At 39.8% G+C, this 27,708-nt stretch overlaps 2 protein-coding genes across 5 annotated transcripts; both read right to left on the bottom strand.

Annotated features, from left to right (window-relative positions):
- On the bottom strand, positions 1–27,708 carry LOC130183876 (major histocompatibility complex class I-related gene protein-like). 4 transcript variants are annotated; one of them, XM_056399613.1, is made up of 8 exons: positions 27,468–27,622; positions 25,550–25,810; positions 23,836–24,114; positions 4,241–4,534; positions 3,196–3,294; positions 2,860–2,877; positions 1,708–1,770; positions 1–1,484 (listed from the first exon to the last, which is right to left on the bottom strand). In XM_056399613.1, the coding sequence occupies exons 1-8, from the start codon at positions 27,517–27,519 to the stop codon at positions 1,468–1,470; spliced, it is 1,083 nt and encodes a 360-aa protein (XP_056255588.1). In that variant the 5' UTR covers positions 27,520–27,622; the 3' UTR covers positions 1–1,467. The 4 variants fall into 4 exon arrangements, with proteins under 4 accessions (XP_056255588.1, XP_056255589.1, XP_056255591.1 ...); XM_056399614.1 differs by lacking the exon at positions 2,860–2,877; XM_056399616.1 differs by lacking the exons at positions 1–1,484; positions 1,708–1,770 and adding an exon at positions 2,312–2,385.
- Positions 5,014–12,453, bottom strand: LOC130183880 (class I histocompatibility antigen, F10 alpha chain-like). Its single transcript, XM_056399622.1, has 3 exons — positions 12,293–12,453; positions 10,263–10,529; positions 5,014–5,321 (listed from the first exon to the last, which is right to left on the bottom strand). The coding sequence occupies exons 1-3, from the start codon at positions 12,342–12,344 to the stop codon at positions 5,029–5,031; spliced, it is 612 nt and encodes a 203-aa protein (XP_056255597.1). The 5' UTR covers positions 12,345–12,453; the 3' UTR covers positions 5,014–5,028.

The following is a 27,708-nucleotide window of genomic DNA, read 5'->3' as shown; positions in this document are numbered from 1 at the left end:
GATGTTAAATCAGATTCTTTATTAAATTAATTTTACAAAAACTTCACCCAAGGAACAAAGTGACACAATAATGTTGCATTCATTAAAAGAAACCAAGCAGAAACATCCCGAATACCAAAATATATATAACAATCTCTTACATCAGAAACACCAAACACCTTAAAAGACAGAAATCAAGAACTTACTTTTCTTGACAAAACAAAAACACAAACATTTCCAACATATAAATGCACAGATCTGATGGTAGTGACAAATGACAAAAGGAAATTGTGAAAATAACTTGATGACTTATGAAAAACACCCAAGATGTGTGGGTCACACATTCACATGTATTATCACATGTATTGTTTCATCAATCTTAACACAGTAAAACCATCTATACAAACACTCCAGAAACTGCAGCTATAGTATATTTGTATTATATAAACACCAGAACCTCAAACTCTATTATTTAATGGCAAATGCAATGATGATGTAATGTTCTTATACATCGTGTTGTAACTCTCAGCTGAAGAGAAAAGGTCGTCTTGAATGTGTTTCACCACATTCACCATTCACCATTATTTCCCAGTTTAACACAATCAATGTGAAAAAAATCTATAGACACTTATATTTACAGCAGACAGTATTTTATCATCAGTGGAGTCATCCTCTCTTGTATTTGAATTCATTGGTCATTTTTATACATCATATGTCAACATGATGCATCTATACTCATGTGGATGGGGCTGCAGTGCATGTAGTTTTAATGCAACTAACATCCACTGTAGATTGAAACATTATTATTTGATGTTCAGTAAAGATGAAGAGAATTTGTGATGTGGAGGTTTTACCTGGTCAATACGCTAATCACTGATCCACAACCTGAATATCACCCAAACATTCCTCAGCCTGTGTTTGGAGTGAAAGAAGTGTTTGCTAATAGACGGTAATCTTAAGTATAATCATCTACTGTTACAACTTGGATTGTTGCTTAAAAGAGACACAGCTGGACAGAAGCGTTGTTACTCTCCATCCTGCTTCACTTTCTTTACCTGCTAATTGCCAGTTAGCTGCTAACTCTGTCTGCCGTTAGCGAGCAGAAGGTTCATCAGAGATCTCTGAAAACTGCTGAGTGTCTGAACATTGAGAGGAGCGACTGAACCAAAACCAAAACAACCAGCTGAAAGTCACTAAAAGGATCTGTGGAGCTGAGGAGAGCTGCAGAGTTGGAGATAATTCTTTACACCTGTAACTTTACACAGTGATGCTTCTTTCATATAAAATTGTTGATTAGTCTCTTTGTACCTTTTTACCACATGAATAACCACGTGAATGACAATCAATCCATTCTGGTGGTGTGGGAACCCTTGTGTGTGTGTTTGGATTACAGATAATTAAACAGGTTGACTTCTCTTCTAAAGCAGAGGCGTTCTCTTAAAGTTCAATGTTGCCAACTCCTCACAGAGCAGAGTTCACCCTCTTCTTCTAAGCATCACTCTTCTCTGTTTGGACAGATAAATAAGCATTCGTAAATGAACAGTGCAAATATGTTTTCACAAACCCAAAATGGATCAAAACAGAAATGTGTGAAATCACTGGGATGAAAGAGAGAAGACTTCATGGCTCAAATGTGCATTAATAAGGTTTGTTTTTAAAGCCTGTAGCACAACACAAAGAGTATATGCAGTGGATACAGGTGACGTGTCAGACAGAGCCACTAGTTACCTGGGATCAGTTGTGTGGTGCTGTTTACGCTCTCTGTGGAGGATGTAGTAGAGCTACATGACTCTGAAAAGACAAATTAAATAAAGTAAGTTGAACAACAGTCAAGTAAAGGAAGAAATTACAGAAAGACTTTGGTACAGTCAGACAGATAGACAGACATTTTGAGTCATTATTCTAAGTCCACTTAAAATTCAAATTCTCATATAGACCTATCAGTAAATATTTCAGTGCTGTTACTGTAACGTGTGAGGAGAGTCTACACTGCAGACTGCAACGCCCATATTACATGTAATGAATACAGGTGCTGTGTTGGACAAATGGAGCCATTAGTCCTGGAAACTGACTTCATGACTTTTATGTAAAAGCGACTCAGGTGCTTAGAGACACGACACCCACATGTTAACTTACCTTTAGATGAGCATTTAGAGGGGCGAAACTTGGACTACACTTGACTTTACCAGTGACACATGGTGAAACAGATGGCAGCTGACACTGACACTTTCACTCTGACACAATAAAGACAGTGACTGACAGTCGTTGCTGAAAACATAGATATCCTTACTTGGACTGACTCAACCACTCACTCACTCACTAAACCACTCTGGACATGAACATCCACTCACAGTCTCAAATCTAAAACACAGTAAAAACAAGTTCGACTTTGTGGCAAGAATTTCACTGAAATAAAAAGAAAATACATGATTTCAGAGTCACAGTTTTAAATCCCAGGATAAAGTATCTCCACTAATAAACCTGAGAGTTCTCACTTAAATTGGCTACAGAAATACGTCCTACCATTATGTTCAGGCCATTATGTCATTTCCTGTTATTTCTCTATAATAACATGAAGCTGGGGTCATGTTAGAAGCTTCCAGAGCTTCCTATTGGCTGCATCAGTCTGTGGCGTGGACTTATTTCAGCTTTGCAAACTGGATAAGAGTTCAACTCAAAGACTGAAGTCAAAGAACTGCTTCAGCATCTGCTCCCTGTGAGCAGCTTCCAGAATTTATCACCTTTTTTCCCAGTGATAATCTCCTCTACTACTCACTCAAACTGATACAGAACGTCTTCAGCACAAAACACAAGAACCTTTTTACTCTACAGAGATCATGTGACATCACAGAAAACACAGTAGAAACAAGCATTACTTACGAGATGGAGGACGCTTGGCTGAAATGAAAAGAAAATACAAATAATTTCAGTTGTTGCAGCTGAAAATACTAAAACTCAAACTGATACAGATCCCTTCTCCCTGTTGTTTAGATCTTACATTATTTCTGTTCCTGTAACCACTCCCTTCACCCATCATGCTTTAGTCACATGATCCTCAGACTGTGGCTGTAAACCCTGCAGCTCTCACTGGTTCAAACACATTCTGTTTTCTGGGAACTGAAGTTTGTTTCACTTTTAAAATCTGGATAAAGCATCAGCTCAAAGTCTAAGATCAAAACAGGAGAAAGAGACGACGTCTGTGGTTTGGTTTCTCACCACTCTTCTTTCTGTAGATGAAGAATCCAACGGCGGCGATGACGAGAGCGAGAACCGCCACTGCAGCGATGATGATGGCGATCAGGGGAGGGGACTTCTCTGTGGAGCAAAACACAACAAACCAATCACAACCTGTCCTGATGAAGCAGGTCAGAAGAGACGACCACACCACCTCCCTGTACAACGGCAGTTTAGTCTGTGTACACACCATATGTCTGTTTGTCCTGGTGGTGTTACTTTCAGTTTTCATCCCTTCTGGTCTGTAAATAATGAGTGTGTGTGTGATCATTTATCTGTGTCTGCTGTTGTTGTCTTTGTTTACGCGTCTGTTCTTGTCACTGTGTGTGAGACTATGAGACCTTCTGACAATCACAGTCACATTACTGTGAACAACTGGCCAATAAACCTGAGTCTGACCCATTTACTGACAGATACATTTATATTCACCCAGTTATTACATCATTTACTCTCTATTCATCTTCTATAACTGACGAATGGTTAAGTCGGTGCAGTGGCTATAATCTCTAAACTGAGGTTAGACAATAATCCAAACTCACACTTTGTCTGTTGATTCCTGCAGAAACCTAGAATTATATTTTTACAATGATTTCAGCTCTAGAATGAATTTATAAAAGTGGTAAATTTCAATGTAGAAAATAAAGAAAAAATGAATAAAATCATGTTTAACTGTCGACATTGTTCTTGTATTAAAGTAAGTGAACAGTCAACAAGCAGTACAGAAAATGTGGTGGACACGCTCTTTAAAACTAAAACTTTAATCAGAAAGGAACCTTATTAGAAAGATATCAGTTGTTTTCCAGCATTTGTCAGAATCACATGATGATACTAAAGTGAGATACGTGTTGGTTTAATACTGATCCAGCCTTAAAAACATTTAGAAACTGGATGAAAGAAACTGAACAAAAACCAAACAACATGATGAGAGAACTTCTCATCCTACACACACGACAATACATGAAGTGCAGGAATATTATAGTGAATGAAACGTGTTTCCCACCTTCATCACTTCTGATTCAAATCTTACCTTCATTGGTCTTGATCACTGCTTTGTCCAGTTTGATGACGATGTCCTTCACTCCAAGGAGCTGAAACACACATTCATACTTCCCCCTGTCTTCAGGTTTGACTGATGAAAGGTCAACACTCATCTGGAAGGTTCCATCATGGTTGGGGAGGATCTCTCCTTGGTCCACGCCCTCATAAAGATCCTCTCCATCTTTCCTCCAGAGCATCGCAGCTCTGTGAGGGTAGAAACCTGTAGCGTGGCAGCTGACTGGAGAGGAGGGAGTCTTCTGGAGGAGAGACACTGAGGGAGGCACTGGAGGGAGAAACAGAAAAACAGCTTCTAGTTTCTTATCATTTTCTGCAAACTAACATTACCATTCCTGTTTGATGGGATGTGTTTTGAATACGTTTGTTACACATTTCAATATATATGCCAAATGTAATTTTAAAAAAAGGTGTGGTGGGACAGAGGGGGAAAAAGACAGATGAAGAAATGTGAGGAGGGAGAGAGAGAGAGGTTAGAAAGAGCAGAGGTGAAGAGACAGTGATGGAAAGAGAGTGAAAGAGACACTGAGGCAGAAAGAAATGGGGCAGAAAGGAAGAAAAGTGGTGAGAAATATGTAAGAGAGAGTGACAGAGAGAAAATGGGGGAAAGGAAAGAGAGGTAGAGGTGAGAGAAAATGAAAGAAATATAAATGTGTGTAAACTGACACAGTCGGTCTCTGGATGTTGCTTTGTATTTATTGTTACTGTTGGTTAGAAACAGAGGAAACATGTGAAGACTGTTGTTGATGAAACTTCATCAGATCATGTGATTGTACCTGTTCTCAGCAGAGAGCTCCTCCCATAGTTCACATACTTCTTCAGCCAGTCAGGACAGATCTGGTTCAGGTACTGCTCTGCCTGTGCGATCCAAGCGTTGTTATTGTCCCACTTGTGTTTGGTGATGACAGCCTGTGGTGTTGGAGCGATCCATGTCTTTGTCTTTAGGTCAAATGCTATGAAATCTTCTCCATCATAACCGTGTTGATCATAACCTTTAACCTCTCCAGTCTCATCGTCCCACTCACAGCCGACCATCCTCTGGTTAACGTGGACTCCTGAGACAGAGACAGAGATTGTTGTAAACAGAGTGAGATCAACACAGTCAGTCAACAGCTGATTTCACACCTTTACCACAGAGACACACTGATCCACACACACACCAACACACTCACAGCCAGTCACCATCTGAACAGTGTGTACGCCTTATAGAGAGAGACAGAGAAGCAGAGGCTGCTGGGAAACTGAGTCTGATCCCAACATACAGTCCACATCCTCTCTTTACCAGACACACACACACACACACTTTCTAACCCACAGAGACACACACACACTTTATCTACACCAGGGGTCTCAAACTCTCTACATCCGGCCGCGACTTGACATAAAAAATGAAATGCAATTTGGCCCTTCAAGTTTATTTTTATTTATTTGTTTTCCACAATTAGGACAATAATTTCATGTGCAATTTAAATTATAAAAACAATTCTAATAAAAAAAAATAAAAAATCCAAACTGATCTCAAGGGAAGTGCTGACGACGAGAAGCGCAGAAGAACAAGGAAAGTTAGTAGAAGAAGCCGAAGATGTCGCTCTCCAAAGGTAAAAGAAAAGTGGACGACGAACACAGACAATTTCAAGAAAGATGGACATTGGATTATTTTTTTGTTGCGTTCAGTGGAAATGCCATCAGCCTCATATGTAAAGAGAAACTTGCCGTTCTTCAGGAATATAATATCAAGCGACATTACGCCAGTAAACACAGAGAGCATCGTGATAACCACAGGGGAGAGGACAGGAAGCAGCGAGCCGAGCAGCTACAAAGAGGACGGCTGTCCCAGCAAGAACTTTCCCACACAGCTGGCGAGGACGCGGATGCTGCAGTAGAAGCAAGTTACGCGGTCAGTGAATTAATCGCCAAAGGCGGGAAAGCCGTTCACCGAGGGCCAGTTTCTGAAGGACTGCACGCTACGAGTCGCTGATATTCTGTGTCCCCCAAAAGAAAAGCCTGTTTAACAACCGTTCCCTGTCGACACACACTGTGGCAGAGCCGATTAACAGACAGTTACGGGACAAAGCTCCAAGTTTCACTGCATTTTCACTGAGATTGCACGAACTGTTAAAATGTGCCGACAAAGCTAGAGTTGTTTTTGTGTGATTCAACATGAAGACAGTGTGAACACAAGTGCTGCCAGTTAGTTCATGAAAGGCTTTGATTAGTAATTTAAGAATGAGGCCAAAAACATTTGCACTCACTGTTAATTTAATAGTTTTGTATTATTATCAAACAATATTTGAAAATAAACCACGTTTTCAGAAATATTTCTGCTTTTTTTTGATACTCGAGTTTGAGACCCCTGATGTTCATGTGACCTGCAGGAACACACACACACACACACACACACTTTATCTTTATCCATTTATTAATATTTTAATTAATCAATTTGCCATTTACTAAACTGAACTCTTCATGTTGCTTCTTTTGTTCGACTCTGATCAGTTATTTAATTTAAAATGACAAAAAAAGAAATTCTCAGATGTAAGAAAGTGGAATCACCTTTTTTTTTGTCTTTTCTGCTCGATAAAAGACTTCAGTGATTATTTGATGATCAGAATTGTTGACGATTAATCTGTTGATCAAATAATCAATGAACTGATCCAATTTTTCAGCACTAAATAAATGTATTACGCCACAGACACTGTGCTTAAGTAAAGAGAATCTAATCTAACGTGTAATTCTTCTATATATTAATTATCTGGTGAACACACTGTGGTCAGTGCAGTAAAATAAATCTCATCTGTTGTTCTACTTGAACGTGTCAGACAGGAGTGAAAATGTCCACAAGTTCAGAGACAGAGGAGAAATCTTCAAATCTTTCCTTTTATCCACCAACACTGAACAGTGTTTCATTTATAATCATCTACAACAAAGAGACACACTTCATTCTAATATTTGAGAAACAGGAGCCTGAAAAACATCTGACATTCTTCACCTGATGAAATAGGATTATCTGATCATCACTATTATTGTCAGTTAATTCTCTGCTGATCAGCTGATGGATCAATCCACTGATGGTTCCAGCTCTATAACACACTCTTAGAAGGAGTGTGTTGAAAATGTACACAATGAGTGTGTAGTACTTTCTTTCACACACGTTGAGTCAGTTTTAAATCAGACTGTGTTGGATGAACTGAGCTGCTTTTGTTGTTTCATTCATTCAGCTGCTCACTCCTGTTCATTTGTTCACTGGTTGGTTTGTGACTCTCTAGTTAAATGTAAAGTTTTCCCTGTGAGGTCGGTGTTGGCGACATTGGGCCAAGTCGGCGAGCTGACGTCACACTTCCTGTTAGCTCTGACGTCACACTTTAGTGCGCGTTGTTTTTCACCACTCTGTGTGTTTTTATTATTCATGGTGTTTAAAGTATTACATAAGCTCAGCCACGAATGAGCTCAAATGAAGCGTGAAGAAGAAGAAGCAGCGAGCAGCTCTTGGTGCAAGCTAGCGCAGCCATCTGGCTCAGGACCATGTGATGGAGGCGGAGCTAAACTATGGAGGGATTTCTTCTGGACTCACAGTTCGACAGTGAGTTTAACTGAACTGAGCTGTTCAGTGTTTCTCTTTTTGATTTGTTATCAGTTCAGTTAGTCACAGTGAGTCGAGCTAACTCTCCCTGACGTTGCATTGTAGCTGCTTTTCTCTTAACTAACAAGCTAACGTAGCTGAATACTGTCGCTTGATGTGTCTGACCCAGTTACTGTCAGGTTGTCTTTTAAATAACTAACGGGTTTATATTTCTCATAGTCAGGAGGCAACTGTTGCATTGAGTTAGTGCTTTTTCCTCCGGCCTCAGCATGTGTTGACTGTTAGCTGCTAAAACTCACACCTGTATATTATAAGAGTGTGAAGAGGACGTCTGTGTGTGGAGTGATGCTGGTTCACCCTCTCTTCAACCTCACCTGTTTCACATCAATTTCTTTTTTAATTAAACATCGATATAATAACGTTGGAGTCACTTGGATTGTCAAGAGACATCACTTCATTTCCCCCAAATGTTTACACTTTATTCTACATGTTGTTTCTTGTCAGTAACTTAAATGGAGGTTTCTGAAGAGGACCCTGGACCTCTGGATCATCAGCCTCTGGACGACCACTGACCAGATCTGACCTCAGCCAATATTACTGTCTATAAAGGCGACGTTCAAACCGTGTCGCTGCATCACTGAGGCCTGACAACATATGGGAATGTGTTTTACTAAAGTTTCTCTGATGCTGTGCACAGGTGGATTATCTACATGCGCACAGAAGACGAACAGTGTGGCTGCTGGTGATTTTGTGAAGAGGCGTGGAGTGTGAGTTTGTCATTTGTTAGATAACAGGTGTCATATATTTCATTTTTACTGTGTAAGCGGGACCTGTAGCCTCATCTGTGCTGCTCACGGCGGCAACGCAAAACCTTCTGATGCAAAATGTGTTTGTCTTTACATTGGTTTCATTTTATCTGTGCGTTCAGAGACGCCGACTCTAACAGACGTTCACGTGTGGATCAGAATAATCAGTTAGATGTTGAAGGCAGGAGCAAGACTGGAGACCATGATGATGGTGAGTGAAGCTGATGCAGTGATTTGTGTTATAGTCAGCTTTGTTTTAAAACACCTGTTCCACAGTAAGTGTGACTAAGAGACACAATCGTTACTGTGTGTTTGTTTGTTTGTCTGTTTGTTTGTGTGTTTGTTTGTGTGTGTGTGTGTTTGTTTGTTTGTTTGTATGTTTGTTTGTGTGTTTGTTTAAAAGTGCAACACCATCCTGCAGCTTCTCACACTTGTAGCAGCTGTTACACTGTCAGATCTGCCATTTCATTCCTGGTTTTTTGGTACGTGTGTTATTTATTTTATTTTTGGATGATGTGTGTCGGTTCCTTTCCTGTAGGATCACTGATATTTACTATAACTAACTATCCTCATATGTGCTGAAGCTAAAACAGTCATCTCTCCCTCGCCTCCTCTCTCCCATCACACTCTTCCTCCATCTCTCTCTCTCTCTGTCGGTCAGGACGACCATCTTCTCTCTGAATAACACTGAGACCACGCCACAAGAAAGCAGCAGTTTTGCGTCTTTAAAGAAAAGAAATGAATTATTGAACAACTGTAAAACTGAAAATGTGATATTTTATGAAAGGAAATAAAAGTTTTAAAGTGCTGAACTAATTTTGTGTTATGAGATAATGAGACACTGTTGTGTTTTTAGAGTTTAGTTTTTAGGACAATGTGTTTAACAAAGCACAGCACATCATATGTTCATATCATGACCACAGTGGTTACTGTTTGTCACAATTTATACAACAGTGTCACCGTTGCTGTGGAAACGTTTGACACAGTTTATCACACTTAGTTTTATCACATAGTTATAATGACACAGACACTGTTGTCAAGTAAAGTTAAAGGTAATCTGTAGTTCTGCTTTATAAATCCTGTATATTATGGGATAGACACATTGTGGTCAGAACAGTGGAGTTAATCTAATCTAATCTAATCTCAGCTCTAGTACACAGTTTAGGTCATTGTCATTATTGATTATGTAATGAATATTTTTTCATTAATCAATTCATTCTGTACCCTGTCATATATCTGAAAATAATGAAAAATACCATTAAGTTCTCAGACCTTCTAGTGAAATCTTCATGGAATCTTTTGTCCGACCACAACTGAACAGTATTTCATTTTCAATAAAATAAAATATTTTCTTTTTTGGAGAAACTTGAAGTGTTTGACATTTTGCTTGATCAAAGACTTCAATGATTATCTTAAATTAGTTGTTGTCATTTTCAGTTGAACAACTAAGTGATTAATCAATTGATGGTTTCAGCACTAAAGATGTTTAATGTGTGTGTGTGTGTGTGTGTGTGTGTGTGTGTGTGTGTTTGCATCTGTTTACTACAATACTAAATACAGAATGAGTACATCTACAACATTTACCAGTAATAAGTGAGTAATAAACAAACCTCCAGTTTGGTTGAAGCGTGGCTTCAAAATTTCAATGCCAGCTTTGAAGGTCTGCTGGGTACCAATCAACCCCTGAGTTTGACTTTCCAAGTATTGTGGCTCATCTTGTGTGAATTTGTTCATCCAGTCCTGTTTCGGCTCTGCTCTCCTGGTGTTGCTGTCATAGTGAATCATCTCAACATCATCAACCAACCCAACAACCACAAACTCTGGGAAGTTTGGGACTTGAGAGGAAGCAGTGTAGAAATACTTCAGAGAGTGAGTCGCTGTAAGACAAAGTTCATGTCATGATTTTAGTTTTCATTATTACACTTTTATTCATCACTGAACAATGTTATTTTCCTCTTCTTAGAGTCAAGAAGACACAGTGCATTCAAGACCTCCTGACAATCTCTGTTGTGTGGTAAATAAATACAACAACAAACTGAGACATTTTTTTTCCAGAAACACTTTAATATTTCTGAGGAATGTGTCTTCAAATGTATTTAGTCTGAAATAAATGATCAAATTAGTCAAATATTGAGGTCATGCAACCTTGTTTTGTAAAAACCAGTGTCATTTATTTCTAGTGCTGGATATTTACATTCGAAATGTACCTGTAGTTTCCAGGTAATGGAGACATTTATTCAACATTTACTCCTTGTTATCGTGTTATTATCATTATCACAAACCTCTGAACAAAACATATTAGGAAAATATATTGTTCAAATTCTATTATCAATATTTAACAGATACAATCTTTTCTATTTGATCATATTCAGTCCCTCGTGATCTCTACTTTCCACTTTAACTTGTGACCAATCAATGATAAATACGTTTCTTCTTCCTCAGGGTTTCTGTAGTATTACCTTGCACCTCTCATAAAGTCTCTATTACTAACAGTTATATGCTGCATTAAAACCACATTTTTATTAACAGATATATCTTTTCTTAAATGTTTCATCCAACATGAATTTATCTTTGTTTTCTCTTCGTCCTGTAAAGTTCTTAAAATTCTTTATTCTACATTTTAAAGCCTACACACACATTTCTGATCATGAAATGTGTGTGTAGGCTTTTATTTGGTTTGGTTGTAATTTATATTTTATTTGATGTTGAAAGAATCGACGGTGAAGTGATTAAAAAAGATAATTAAAGAGTATTAATGTATCATGTTGTTATCATGTTATTGACATACACTAGTGAATGATATTAAATATTGGACCAACAAAGCAGGAAGTTGTTTGTCTTCTTGCGTCAGTATCTATGGAAACAGCGCCATCTACTGACTCGTAGGTGCAGTTACAAATAAAAACCTCAATCTGAACCTAAACTGGAGCTTTCTGTTCATTTATACGATGTAGATGAACTGTCGGGACGAGCTTAGAGACTCTGCTAATTTGTCAATTATATTTAATGAATGAGAATCTATCAAATCATATTTAGAGCATTTTTAAAGTAACGGTCATGATTAATGGAATTTAATCAACGACTGAAAACTGAGCATGTGATTTTTATCGTTATCGTTTTGGAGAGAGCAATTTTCACAGAAGAGATAAAAAACTTCAAGATGTAAAAGGTTTTAGTGGCTGATGTGCAGCTCAGAAACACTTTGTTTTAATGCCTCGTTTTCTTTATTTATGTGAATGTGTGTTGGACTTTTGTGCTGCGTAATTATGCCGCCATTTAGACCAGAACTCCTTATTGATCTTAATGGGCTTCATAAAATAGATAAATAAATAAATAAAATAATGGTGCCGATAAAAGAAAATACAACATATATTTCAACTGCGAGAAATAGAACATAGGTATTCTCTTCTGCCAAACACACAGTAACCAAAAATAGTTTTGGATCACTGAGTTGCACGGACAGGATTTACTGACTTTAACTTTAACATAATGTCTTCTAGTGTCTTGTTACTTTTGCTACAGTTCAATAATCTGTAAGGAAGTCCTGGAGCTAAACATCAAATATTATCACATGCACACATACAATAAATACAATGAGCATTTTTTTCTTTAAAAATGAACCAGCTGTTGTTTAACTCACCTGCCGTCGCGCCGTGTATTCCCACAAGAAGCAGGAAAATCAGAGAATTCATTGTGACCGAGAAGATCTTGATCTCTGAGAGAAAAACAACTGCTGTGTGTCTTTATCCAGTCGAAGAGTCACTGAGCTTCCAGCTCCAGCACCAGCGCAAAGTAAAGAGGGGAAAACACAGAGGTGTGAACATCAGTGTCCATCTGAGCCAATGAGAATTTAGTCTGAGCGTGTACGTCACTTAAATCTGGGTCAAACTGACTGACTGAGGTTACAAACGAAAGTGAAAGTAAAATCTTCTCATTTCAGCCTGTGACAGAGGACGGAGGCTGAGAGGAGACACTTTATTTTGGTTTCTCAGTGTGTTCACATATGACAGGAGTGTTAGAACTTAAACTGCTCACACTCTGTAAATGTTTTATAGACTCATGTGACGTGATGAGCAGAGATGTAGATCTTTTCTGGAGGTCAGAGGTCACTGTGAGCTACAGATCAGATACTCTGGAGCTCGTGTGGAGAAACAGCAGCGTCTTTTTCTTCTTCTTTTGTTTTGTGTGACAGTTCTGATTAAAATGTCAACATCAAACAAACAAATCCAAGTGTTGTCTTGATGTTACAGGGAATAAATGTGGTGAACTGCTCCCTCCAGTGGTTCAACCCTCCAGCTGACGTGCAGCAGTACAGTCTCTCAGTGTGGACTGTGGAGGACCAACAGAAGAACTAACAGGGGATTTATTTCAGATGATCAGTTTGCAGTAATATCTGCTCATTAGAAGAGATGGAGGAAACATCTTGTATTCTTTTAAAGTCCATTTCCAATAAGATGTTTTGTTGAGTTTCAGGCACAAATCAGACCTACTGTCAGGACAGACCATAGAACAACACGACACAGTGAACATGAAGCAATAATTTACTCCAGTGTTTCACTTTTCAAATGAAAACAAGAAGGAAAGAAATAAAAGACAAACGTCAGCTGGGCTCTGTGCTACAGGCTAAATGCTCCTGGACTGACTGGAGCTGTGAACGCTGCAAACTGCTGCAACAAGAGAAATCCAACTCCACTGTTGATGTTTGAAGCAGGTTTGAACACCTGATGCTGCTTTTCATTTTGCTGCTGCTGTGGCAGAGTTTATCATCACTTTAGAAAATCTTATGAAATCTAGATTGAACTGAAAAACCAAACAGAGGTTGAAGTCAGACCCTCAGTTCTCAGCTCTTCAGTATCAGTCGTGACTGTTACACAAACAGAGCAACATGCGTCACATCTTTTCTCCAGGTGTAAATGTTGTATTTAAATAGTTAGTGACGTGGAGGCTTGAGCTCCGGTTGATGAAGGCTCTTCCTGCTCACTGCTGATCATCACCTGATCCATGCACGTTGTTGTAAAAATTGTGCTTGTTGCAACTGCTCTAAACTTTCACCTTTATTAATGACTATGAGGTTAAATGTACAGTACTTATATTATAACTAGAACCTTTAGTACTTTGTCATAGTTCCTCATATTATTCAAAATGATCAAAACATCTAAATGTAAAACCCTGAATAATAAAGAATTATAAAGTAAAAGACAGAGGAGTCAGTCATGGGACAGATTATTTATCTTTATATAGATTATATATCTTCCTGTAGTAGCTACATGTTCTTCAATAGACCACAGCAAACAGTGACTCTGGGTGTGATGGTGGTGCAGTCAGTGTTGCCAGGTGTGTCACTGTCATCATATCTGTGAATGACTTCTTACTCTCTCAATGTACCATAACATCCATGGGTCATAGTTCAATGTTTTCTCCACAACAGTGAAACGCTGTGGAGCTGATTTAGGCCCCAGGCTGATTATTCATCATTTCTTCACTATGACAACAATCCGTTACAGAGAACTGACTCTGGATCTGCGATGAATTATCCGATCACATCTCTCTTCAGTCAGCTGTCCGCTTACAACCTCTTTTACACTTGTTGCTATTGTTTCTGTTATTTTCTATAGTTTCACCTTCTTATATGGGTTTAACTGTCAAATGGTTTCATGTGGTTCTTGTCAGGTTTTGTTTGTTGCTGTTTACGCCATGAAAATGCGACAGCTCTTGAGTATTTGCTTGTACGCTCGGATGCTTAGTGAAGCCGTAAATGTATTGTGAACTGGGGCACACTCCTCGGTCTTCAGGCATAGATTCTGACATGTTGTTGTTTTCGGCTCCTGATAATGCTGGGTACAACAGACCTTGAACTCAACCAAAGGTCAGAGGTCAGTCAAACTTTGTATCCCAACAATTTCCACTTTAAACATTGCTGCCTCTTTTAGTTGAAAGGGGTAAATATCACAGCTGGTGTGTGATTGTGTATTTTGCACGAGGTGTGGAGCAGACGGACGATGAAGAGACGGAGTGAAGAAAGAAAGGAAGCAGCAGACAGAGAAATAAGAAAAAGTAATTAGTGCAGTTCAGACCTTGCACTATGTTTTTTAGGTTCATGTGATGTAATGAGCAGAAATGTATTAATTTGGGGTCAGAGGTCACTGTGAGAAGCAGCATCTTCTTCTTGTTCTTTTGTTCAGTACGACCGACCTGTGACTGAACAGCTCTGAAATATCAACAACCAATATTTAGATTTATTTGAAACAATCAGTAATACCATCTGATTATAAAATAAGATTTAAAAAGCAGCTTATCTATATACAGTAAGTTCATATACAGCACATGAAGCTATTTTTATTAAGTTTAGCATAACGCATTAATTGAGGTCTACACGTTTATTGTGCCACAAAAGACTTTAAATGCGAGAACAGATGATATAACATGCAGTAATTTCCAATCTTTGTTCAAAACTTTTATTTTGAAATAAAAACAAGTTACGAAATAAAACCAAAGCAGAAAACCAGTCTGTGAACTTGTTGAACATAGACATGAGATCAGTTCAGCTCCGTCTCACAAGCTGATTCCTCCTGATCTGATATGAAGCTGCGTTCACTGAAGTCTAGAAACTTCATTCCACTGTTGATGTTTTGACTCCTGAGGCTGTTTTTCACTTTACTATTGATGTTACAGTGAGATGAGATGAGGAAACAGATAAGTTCATACTTTGTGAGAAACAAGCATGATTTACAGTCATGGCCATGAAGGCACCACTGAGGACACTGAGGTGGTGTCCCTCAGGATATTTTTTTAAGTTTTAGGGTTTTAGCAACCTGCCTGTTAAAATACACATGGGGGGGGGAGACTCTTTCTTCATGAACAGAAAGAAAATGCCAACTAAAATAGAAAGTTTGAACTTCTACAGCTCTGTGACAACACACCAAACTCCATCTGCTGATGAACACTGTGTGAAACAGTCGAAAGCTCAGGAACAAGCCAGTTAATGGACCTTGAGTTGAGATTGTTTTGTCAAATTGTTTCCAGGGTCATAAATGTGCTGTCATGGTAAAATGTATTATTCACAATTATTGCATGAACAAAACAATTTCCTGTATGTTACATCTTTTTATAAACACTGATGGCCTTGTTGCCGTGACAGTCTCAGCAGTAGTGAAAATGAAAATCATCAAAATTCAACAATCAATACTCAAATCTCAGTGTTTGAGTAATGAATTCATAAATAAAGAGTCAAACATCAAAGACCAGACAAAGAAAATGTTTCAGTCATGAATTATGTCAGTATGTCTGTAAAAATTCAAAATCCAAATCATCCAGCAGGTCGTGTGACAAATACTCAAAATATCATAACATATCAGTGCACAGTCTGATTTATCATGATATTAATAATCTGACACAAATGCATTAAAGAGGCGGAGGTGTCGTCCTGAACACTGACGTTCACACTCTGAAATGTTTTTCAGTTTCATCAGTTTAAATCTGCTGGACATTGAAATATTCACACGTTCATGTTGCTGTGTGTCAAAAATACTGAGACTCTCTGCAACACGTTTCATCTGAACTGCTGATAAAACTCTGTGACAGTGATAATACTTCACAGTGCAGTGAATAAATACAGCACAGGTTTGATTCCTTCCAGAAGTACATTTACCTCCTCAGTTACTCAGGTATCATGAGTTATCACAGATGTGTGTCGTACACTGTCTCGGATCTCCTGTGTTGTATCATGAGTTACGCTCTGACTACCAGCCACAGCTAGAGCATTACTGTAGATTATTATTATGATACTTATCTGCCCTTTCATATGCTGCTCTTCTCTGTCAGTCATGTGAATATGAGATCCTCACTTACAGCTCAGTCTGTCTGATATCCACCATGTCATAAATCTGCCACCTTCTTCTTTATCCAGCTCATTTTCCCTCCCTCTCTCAGTTAAACTATGTTGGGTGGGTCAGAGGTCAGAGGTCAAATACAGATCAGGGTCCTATACAGCTGGGACAAAGTCAGTCTTGATGCAGGACATTTCAGCACTGTGAGGTTTGCACTCTGGCTGCAGCTCTTCCTCTTCTCTGCATCAAAGCATCAGCTGATCACAGTTTGTCTTTCAAGAGGAGTGAAAAGTGTGACAGCGCCCCCTCTGGACAGATCATGTACCTTGACCTGAGCTGATGACAGGAAGTCACCTGGGGATGTCACCTGACTTTGTGATGGTGTCAGTTTATCAGATTACACACCAAAACCCAGCAACTCCCCATGTGCAATGATTCACACACACCAGCTGTGAAATATTCCCCATCTGCCACTAATGTTTAACATCTATTTGTACTTGCTATATTATCTATTATTCATCTTTTTCAATTTTGAGTATTTGTTGTCTTTTTTCTACTGTTCACTTTGCTGCTTTAACACTGCAAGTTTCCCACTGTGGAACTAAAGGATCTAATGTTCTCGTCTTAATTAATGACTCAGGTCGAATGTATTTATCAAACTGGAAACATTTAAGTCAATCAGAATTGTAATTAGAGTCAATTAAATGCTGCACTGTTCTTGAAACCTAAAGAATATAAGCTGAATGCCTTTTATGTTATTAAACAAATAAAGACGTGACTCTTAACTGGGTTTTCAGAAGCATTTTATTCATTTATAAAACCTTAATAAGTAGCAAATATCACTGCAACACACACACACACACAATTATAATGACAGAACAGATCCCAAAGAAAGAGACAGATAAACAGAACCCATAAAAACTCTGAGAATAATTCTAATCAAACACTAGATTATAAAATAATTTTTATCTACACATAAATTGTACCTGGAGTCATTTCTAACAAACAAAATCCAGTTCACCACAGAAGAAAAGCTGATAGTATCTTCTTGTAGACCGCACTAAAACAGCTGTACAGATGAGAGATCGTTTACACACCATCAATGAGAGATTTAAACGGCTGTACAATGAAATAACAGTGGACGGAGAGACACCAGCATCCCAGCAGAAGTGTGTCCAACCTAAGTCTGCTTCACTTTAACTCTGTCAAACACTGGAACAGAAAAAAAAGGACAAATTTAGTTCAAGGTCGACGATAAATCCAAACACGGGACGTGTTGTTCATTCACTAACAAACATGGCCGTGGCTCTCTGCTCTTCTTTCTCTCTCTCCTCGTGTCTTTGGTCTCCTGTAGCTGCTGCAGTGATCCCTCTCCACAACACATCTGCAGAAGCAGCTGGAGGGCAGCATCTGTTCTCTCCAGATGTTATTTAGTCATTAAGTGTTATAGGAATACCTGCGCCCGCTCCGACTGTCACACATTTAACAAAAAGAAAACACACCTGTGTGTACCAGCAGTGGCAGCACAGTGTGTTCACAGGACTGAAGCAAGAACGCAGGTAAAGAGTGTGAATGATGATCAAAGATGAAACTATCAGAAATGAAAGCACATTTCACCAATTCCATTTTCTTAATATTGTGTCTGTTGTTGTAATTTAGAAGCAGAAACTCAGACGTTGATGGTGAAATCATTGGTTGGTCTTCATCATCATCATCCTCTGATCTTGGCCGGTCTCCTGTCGAGGCAGATTAACAAACAAGGAGAAATATTACAGCTGTTAGTTTTTATACAGAACCGTCGCTCTCCTTTCACTTTACGTCCGACACATCTGGATCATTTTCCTGTAGTTTTACCGACTAACTTCCTGAATGTAAAACATCAGCTGCGTCACAACAACATGTCTAAAAGTGATTTCACCTGAAAAGACAAGAGTATTATACTGAGCAGACATGATGAAGAACTCACTGTGATCAGTTAGAAACTGGAGCTTCAGCTGATGACGATGAAGTGTCTGAAGCTGCAAAGAGAAAAACTATTTCATTAGTGACAGATGACGAATGTCTCATTTTCTGACTCACTGACTTTTTAATATTTTTCATGATTTTAATAGAAAGCTCAAAAGTAACATCCAAATATTACAAAACAAAGCAAAACCTATCACATATGATAATTGATGATACTCACTTCTGGCACGTTTAAACCCTGGAACAGAGGAAACAGTATCACAGTTATTATTATTCAGAAAGTATTGAAGGACAAAAAGACACAGCTGCAGCATCTGTATCACTATTACAAACGTTTCCATCCGACTGTAGATCAAACATTTACATTTTCTGTTCTTTGTATTTTTCAGGAGCACCAGACATAAAGACAATGAAGCTGTAAGAACATTAACACCTGACGCCTCGGTGGCTCAGGTGGTAGAGAGTGTACCACACAGGCTTAGTCCTGAGTCTGAGTCTGACATACGGCCCTTTGCTTTATGTTCCACCCCCCGACTTTCCTATCTCTCACTGTGCTGTCAGAATAAAGGCAAAAATGCCCAAAAAATAACGTAAAAAAGAGAACACGAACACATAAACAATGGCACTGATGTGCAGGTTAGATACAGCTGTGAAGTAAAAAACAGCCTTTATGACACGTGAAACAATCTTTTGTTCTTCACCTTGTCTTTGATTGCGTCTTCTCCAGATGAGGAATCCAGCTGTTTAGACTGCCAGGACGAGCAGCAGTCCAGCAACAACTCCAATGACAGCAGCAGAGGGGAACTCTGAAGAACCAGGAACCAAATCAGGACATTCACACTGTTTATCTGACTGTTGAACGACTGGAGGATCAGGGTCAGTTTATTAACACAACTTCAGCTATTGGAGTGTTTGAAGAGGATCACAAGAATAAGACACAATGGATCAAGCAGTGGTGGGAGTTAGAACAGTCATGTTTTACTGGGATCTCACTTTGTTCTGTGATGTAACACATGACTGTTTGATTATCAACATTACATCATAATCACTGAGCTGCTAAAGAGTGAAGACATGTTATCTTTGATGGCTGTAATAGTCATTACAGTACAGTTACTAAAGAACAAGATGGCCGAGGGGGTTTGATGTTTTATCAAGTTGAATTACTCATCACGCCACATGCACCACGTAAAGGTGAAATGATCTGCATCAAATCTGAGTCGTGTCCAGCTCAGAATCCACTTTCAATGGCAGAAAGAAAGAAAGTCCAACAAGCAAAACGTTGCAGCACTTGATTAGAAAACACGTCAATATTAAACTTGCTAAAAAAGACTTTTGTTCCATCACAGATGGTGACGATCAAAGCAAATCAGTTTTGGAGCGGCTGTAAAGTAAAGCAGGAAGTAATGAAGTGAGTGTCAGGCTGCACATCGGAGGAAGTGCTGCTCCTTACACTGAGATAACCTCTGACCTGCACTAATGACAGGTAATGATTTGTATGACATGTATAAACTAATGCAAAAGGAAATAAACTAATTATGGGATTGCGTTCCTCATTGAATAATAAAGTAAAGTCTCAGTCTTTAGACCTCAGTGAGAAGTAATGGATTATTTGTTGCAGTAACACTGAGAAGAAGTTTGGTTTCCGTTGATACAGATAAAAAGCTGAACAGCTGATTAGATTTGGACTCACTCTGTCACGATCAGGAAATATTTAACAGCACATGAAAGGTTAATGAATTAGGAAATAGATGAATTACATATGTTTTAAATAAAGTTTCATTTCATCTGAACATCTGGAAAAATAAAACAGATTAAAACCTTCTCATGAAACTTTCCAGTGTCAGAAGAAACAAATCTTGATGACTGAAAAAAAAACAGTTGACCAGGACGACAGAAACTAAAATGACAACAGACACACAGAGACACACAGAGACACAAAGAGACACACAGAGACAAACAGAGACACACAGAGACACACAGAGACACACAGAGACACACAGAGACACAGAGACAAACAGAGACACACAGAGACACACAGACACACAGAGACACACAGACACAAAGAGACACACAGACACACACAGACACACACACAGAGACACGCAGAGACACACACAGAGACACACAGAGACACAAAGAGACACACAGAGACAAACAGAGACACACAGACACACAGAGAAACACAGAGACACAGAGAGACACAGAGACACACACAGAGACACACAGACACACAGAGACACACAGAGACACACAGAGACACACAGACACACAGAGACACACAGACACAAAGAGACACACAGAGACACACAGACACACAGAGACACACAGAGACACAAAGAGACACACAGAGACACAGAGAGACACAGAGACACACACAGAGACACACAGAGACACACAGACACACAGAGACACACAGAGACACACAGAGACACACAGAGACACACAGAGACACACACAGAGACACACAGAGACACACAGAGACACACAGAGACACACAGACACACAGAGAAACACAGAGACACACACAGAGACACACACAGAGACACACAGAGACACACACAGAGACACACAGAGACACACAGAGACACACACAGAGACACACAGACACACACAGAGACACACACAGAGACACGCAGAGACACACACAGAGACACACAGAGACACACAGAGACACACAGACACACACACAGAGACACACAGAGACACACACAGAGACACACAGAGACACACAGAGACACACAGACACACACACAGAGACACACAGAGACACACACAGAGACACACAGAGACACACACAGAGACACACACAGAGACACACAGAGACACACACAGAGACACACACAGAGACACACACAGAGACACACAGAGACACACAGAGACACACAGAGACACAGAGACACACAGACACACAGACACACAGAGACACAGAGACACACAGACACACACAGACACACAGAGACACACAGAGACACATAGACTCACGGAGACACAGAGACACACAAACACACAGAGACACACAGAGACACACAGAGACACACACAGAGACACACAGAGACACACAGAGACACACACAGACACACACAGACACACAGACACACAGACACACAGACACACACAGACACACAGAGACACAGAGACACAGAGACACACAGAGACACACAAACACACAGAGACACACAGAGACACACAGAGACACACACAGAGACACACACAGAGACACACAGAGACACACAGAGACACACAGAGACACACAGAGACACAGAGACACACAGAGACACACTGACACAGAGACACACACAGACACACACAGAGACACACAGAGACACACAGAGACACAGAGACACACAGAGACACAAAGAGACACACAGAGACACAGAGAGACACAGAGAGACACACACAGAGACACACAGAGACACACAGACACACAGAGACACACACAGAGACACACAGAGACACACAGAGACACACAGAGACACACAGAGACACAGAGAAACACAGAGACACACACAGAGACACACACAGAGACACACAGAGACACACAGAGACACACACAGAGACACACAGACACACACAGAGACACACACAGAGACACACAGACACACACAGACACACACACAGAGACACGCAGAGACACACACAGAGACACACAGAGACACACAGAGACACACAGAGACACACAGAGACACACACAGAGACACACAGAGACACACAGAGACACACAGACACACACACAGAGACACACAGAGACACACACAGAGACACACAGAGACACACACAGAGACACACACAGAGACACACAGAGACACACACAGAGACACACACAGAGACACACACAGAGACACACAGAGACACACAGAGACACACAGACACACAGACACACAGACACACAGACACACAGAGACACAGAGACACACAGACACACACAGACACACACAGACACACAGAGACACACAGAGACACATAGACACACAGAGACACACAGAGACACACAAACACACAGAGACACACAGAGACACACAGAGACACACACAGAGACACACACAGAGACACACAGAGACACACAGAGACACACAGAGACACACAGAGACACACACAGACACACAGACACACAGACACACACAGACACACAGAGACACACACAGAGACACAGAGACACAGAGACACACAGAGACACACAAACACACAGAGACACACAGAGACACACAGAGACACACACAGAGACACACACAGAGACACACAGAGACACACAGAGACACACAGAGACACACAGAGACACAGAGACACACAGAGACACACAGAGATACAGAGATACACAGACACACAGACACACACAGACACACACAGAGACACACAGAGACACACAGAGACACAGAGACACACTGACACACAGAGACACACTGACACAGAGACACACAGAGACACAGAGACACACTGACACACAGAGACACACAGACACACACAGAGACACACACAGAGACACAGAGACACAGAGACACACTGACACACAGAGACACACTGACACAGAGACACACACAGACACAGAGACACACAGAGACACAGAGACACACTGACACACAGAGACACAGAGACACACTGACACACAGAGACACACAGACACAGAGACACACAGAGACACAGAGACACACTGACACACAGAGACACACAGACACAGAGACACACAGAGACACAGAGACACACTGACACACAGAGACACACAGACACACACAGAGACACACACAGAGACACACAGAGACACACAGAGACACAGAGACACACAGAGACACACAGACACACACAAACACACAGACACACAGAGACACACAGAGACACAGACACACAGAGATACAGAGAGACTCACAGAGACACACAGAGACACACAGAGACACACAGAGACACATAATACCCTCCATCACAACAAGACAAAATATAAATCAGATGAAAGTAAACTAAACGTGTTTCCTACCTCCATCACCTCTGACTCCAGGTCTGTCCCAGTTAGTCTCAACTGCTGCTTTGTCCAGTTTGGTGACGACGTCGTCCTTCACTCCAGAGAGCTGAAACACACAGTCGTACCTCCTCCAGTCTTCAGGTGTGACTGATGAAATGTTCAGGTCAACTCTCATCTGGAAGGTTTCATCATGGTTGGGGAGGATCTCTCCTTGGTCCACGTCCTCATGAAGCTCCTCTCCATCTTTCCTCCAGAACATCACAGCTCTGTGAGGGTAGAAACCTGTAGCGTGGCAGCTGACTGGAGAGGAGGGAGTCTTCTGGAGGAGAGACACTGAGGGAAGCTCTGGAGAGAGAAATGTTTTTATTGTTACTGTTGGTTAGAAACAGAGGAAACATGTGAAGACTGTTGTTCATGAAACTTCATTGGATCATGTGATTGTACCTGTTCTCAGCAGAGAGCTCCTCCCATAGTTCACATACTTCTTCAGCCACTCAGGACAGATCTGGTTCAGGTACTGCTCATCCTGTGAGATCTTAGCTTTGTTATTGTCCCACTTGAGTTTGGTGATGACAGCCTGTGGTGTTGGAGCGATCCATGTCTTTGTCTTGAAGTCAAACACTATGAAATCTTCTCCATCATAACCGTGTTGATCATAACCTTTAACCTCTTCAGTCTCATCGTCCCACTCACAGCCGTACATCTTCTGGGCAACGTGGACTCCTGAGACAGAGACAGAGATTGTTGTAAACAGACTGAGATCAGCACAGTCAGTCATTAACAGCAACAACATCTTTACCACAGAGACACACTGATACACACACACACCAACACACTTACAGCCAGTCACCATCTGAACAGTGTGTACGCCTTATAGAGAGAGACAGAGAAGCAGAGGCTGCTGGGAAACACACACAGACACTTCCTGTTAGGTCTGACGTCACACTTTAGTCTGCGTTGTTTTTCACCACTCTGTGACCCAATATTACCGTCTATAAAGGCGACGTTCAAACCGTGTCGCTGCATCACTGAGGCCTGACAACATATGGGAATGTGTTTTACTAAAGTTTCTCTGATGCTGTGCACAGGTGGATTATCTACATGCGCACAGAAGACGAACAGTGTGGCTGCTGGTGATTTTGTGGAGAGGCGTGGAGTGTGAGTTTGTCATTTGTTAGATAACAGGTGTCATATATTTCATTTTTACTGTGTAAGCGGGACCTGTAGCCTCATCTGTGCTGCTCACGGCGGCAACGCAAAACCTTCTGATGCAAAATGTGTTTGTCTTTACATTGGTTTCATTTTATCTGTGCGTTCAGAGACGCCGACTTATCTCCACGTGAGCTCCAACCCCGGGCAACTTGGTACCATTAGTGTGGGAATTAGTTCAGGGATTTAAGTCTAGTGTTTACTCTGAGTGTGTTTATGTCTGTTTATTTAGTGTTGTAATAAATTTACACTGTTTATTTTCGTTATCCCTTTGCCCTTCCCAGTCATTTTAGTGAGTGTCCACAGCATCTTCATGTCCATAGTGGGACGCCTGTGGTAGTGGCTAGCAGCCTACCTTTATTAGCTTAATTGTGCAGTTAGGTTTAGGTGGTTTAAGCGTGCTGCCATACATACAGTACAGGTTTGTAGCCCTCCGCTACAACGACCATCTTCTCTCTGAATAACACTGAGACCACGCCACAAGAAAGCAGCAGTTTTGCGTCTTTAAAGAAAAGAAATGAATTATTGAACAACTGTAAAACTGAAAATGTGATATTTTATGAAAGGAAATAAAAGTTTTAAAGTGAATAACTAATTTTGCGTTATGAGATATGTTATGAAACTAAGTGATGAATTGACTGATTGTTTCAGCACTATATATGTTGAATACTGGATAGATACACTGTGGTCAGTACATCAGAGCCTGTGTGAGAAAAAGCCTTAATAATCTCTGTTGGTCCCTCAGTCTCAGTAATGTGTGTGTGTGTGTGTGTGTGTGTGTGTGTGTGTGTGTGTGTGTGTGTGTGTGTGTGTGTGTGTGTGTGTAGGTGTGTGTGTGTGTGTGTCTGTGTGTGTGTGTGTGTTTGCGTGCGCTCACATCTGTAGACAACAATAAAAACAATGAGTACATCTACAACATTTACCAGTAATAAGTGAGTAATGAACAAACCTCCAGTTTGGTTGAAGCGCTGCTTTGCAGTTTCAATGTTGGCTTTGAAGGTCTGCTGGGCACCTGAAAAACTCCCAGTCTCCCTCTCCCAGTACTGAGGATCTGCTGCCTTGTTCATCCAGTCCTGTTTCGGCTCTGCTCTCCTGGTGTTGCTGTCATAGTGAAACGTCTCAACATCATCAACCAACCCAACAGCCACAAACTCTGGGAAGTTTGGGACTTGAGAGGAAGCAGTGTAGAAATACTTCAGAGAGTGAGTCGCTGTAAGACAAAGTTAATGTCATGATTTTAGTTTTCATTATCACACTTTTATTTATCACTGAACAATGTTATTTTCCTCTTCTTAGATTCAAGAAGACACAGTGCATTCAAGACCTCCTGACAATCTCTGTTGTGTGGTAAATAAATACAAAAACAAACTGAGACAATTTTTTTTCCAGAAACACTTTAATATTTCTGAGGAATGTGTCTTCAAATGTATTTAGTCTGAAATAAATGATCAAATTAGTCAAATATTGAGGTCATGCAACCTTGTTTTGTAAAAACCGGTGTCATTTATTTCTAGTGCTGGACATATCAATTCAAAATGTACCTGTAGTTTCCAGGAAATGGAGACATTTATTCAACATTTATTCCTTGTTATCGTGTTATTATCATTATCACAAACCTCTGAACAAAACATATTAGGAAAATATATTGTTCAAATTTTATTATCTATATTTAACAGATACAAATATTTTCTATTTGATCATATTCAGTCCCTCGTGATTTCTACTTTCCACTCTAACCTGTGACCAATCAATGATAAATACGTTTCTTCTTCCTCAGGGTTTCTGTAGTATTACCTTGCACCTCTCATAAAGTCTCTATTACTAACAGTTATATGCTGCATTAAAACCACATTTTTATTAACAGATATATATTTTCTTAAATGTTTCATCCAACATGAATTTATCTTTGTTTTCTCTTAATCCTGTAAAGTTCTTAAAATGTCTTTATTCTACATTTTAAAGCCTACACACACATTTCTGATCATGAAATGTGTGTGTAGGCTTTTATTTGGTTTGGTTGTAATTTATATTTTGTTTGATGTTGAAAGAATCGACGGTGAAGTGATTAAAAAAGACAATTAAAGAGTATTAATGTATCATGTTATTGACATACACTAGTGAATGATATTAAATATTGGACCAACAAAGCAGGAAGTTGTTTGTCTCCTGGCGTCAGTATCTATGGAAACAGCGCCATCTACTGACTCGTAGGTGCAGTTACAAATAAAAACCTCAATCTGAACCTAAACTGGAGCTTTCTGTTCATTTATACCATGTAGATGAACTGTCGGGACGAGCTTAGAGACTCTGCTAATTTGTCAATTATATTTAATGAATGAGAATCTATCAAATCATATTTAGATCATTTTTAAAGTAACAGTCATGATTAATGGAATTTAATTAATAAAAACTGAGCATGTGATTTTTATCGTTATCGTTTTGGAGAGAGCAATTTTCACAGAAGAGATGAAAAACTTCAAGATGTAAAAGGTTTTAGTGGCTGATGTGCAGCTCTGGACCAGAAACACTTTGTTTTAATGCCTCGTTTTTCCCCTCGTTTTCTTTATTTATGTGAATGTGTGTTGGATTTTTGTGCTGCGTAATTATGCCGCTATTTAGACCAGAACTCATTATTGTCTTAATGGGCTTCATGAAATAAATAAATAAATAAATAAAATAATGGTGCCAATAAAAGTAAATACCCAATATATATCAATCTTCTTCTAGTGTCTTGTTACTTTTGCTACAGTTCAATAATCTGTAAGGAAGTCCTGGAACTAAACATCAAATATTATCACATGCGCACACACAATAAATACAATGAGCATTTCTTTCTTTAAAAATGAACCAGCTGTTGTTTAACTCACCTGCCGTCGCGCCGTGTATTCCCACAAGAAGCAGGAAAATCAGAGATTTCATTGTGACCGAGAAGATCTTGATCTCTGAGAGACAAAATAATAAAAAATAATCTTTTAAGTGAACGATGGGAGCCGGACACCGTCTGTCGGAGAGACGTTTTTTTTTTCTTTTTCTTTTTATGTAAATTAACAGAAAGCAGAGTGATAGGCTGAACTTCTTCTTTAAGTGATATATGTGCACACCACACAT

The sequence above is a fragment of the Seriola aureovittata genome, chromosome 16 (assembly GCF_021018895.1).
Source record: "Seriola aureovittata isolate HTS-2021-v1 ecotype China chromosome 16, ASM2101889v1, whole genome shotgun sequence".
NCBI lineage: Eukaryota > Metazoa > Chordata > Actinopteri > Carangiformes > Carangidae > Seriola > Seriola aureovittata.
This window is presented reverse-complemented; position numbering and strand designations above follow the sequence as displayed.

Coding starts and splice junctions, on each gene's coding strand:
- LOC130183880 (XM_056399622.1), bottom strand. CDS start 12,344: ATGAATTCTCTGATTTTCCTGCTTCTTGTGGGAATACACGGCGCGACG. Junction 10,530..12,292: donor AATACACGGCGCGACGGCAG/GTGAGTTAAACA, acceptor TTTGTCTTACAG/CGACTCACTCTCTGAAGTAT. Junction 5,322..10,262: donor ACGCTTCAACCAAACTGGAG/GTTTGTTTATTA, acceptor TCTCTGTCTCAG/GAGTCCACGTTAACCAGAGG.
- LOC130183876 (XM_056399617.1), bottom strand. CDS start 27,708: ATGTGTGGTGTGCACATATATCACTTAAAGAAGAAGTTCAGCCTATCA. Junction 25,811..27,467: donor AATACACGGCGCGACGGCAG/GTGAGTTAAACA, acceptor TTTGTCTTACAG/CGACTCACTCTCTGAAGTAT. Junction 23,737..23,835: donor GAGCTCTCTGCTGAGAACAG/GTACAATCACAT, acceptor TTCTCTCTCCAG/AGCTTCCCTCAGTGTCTCTC.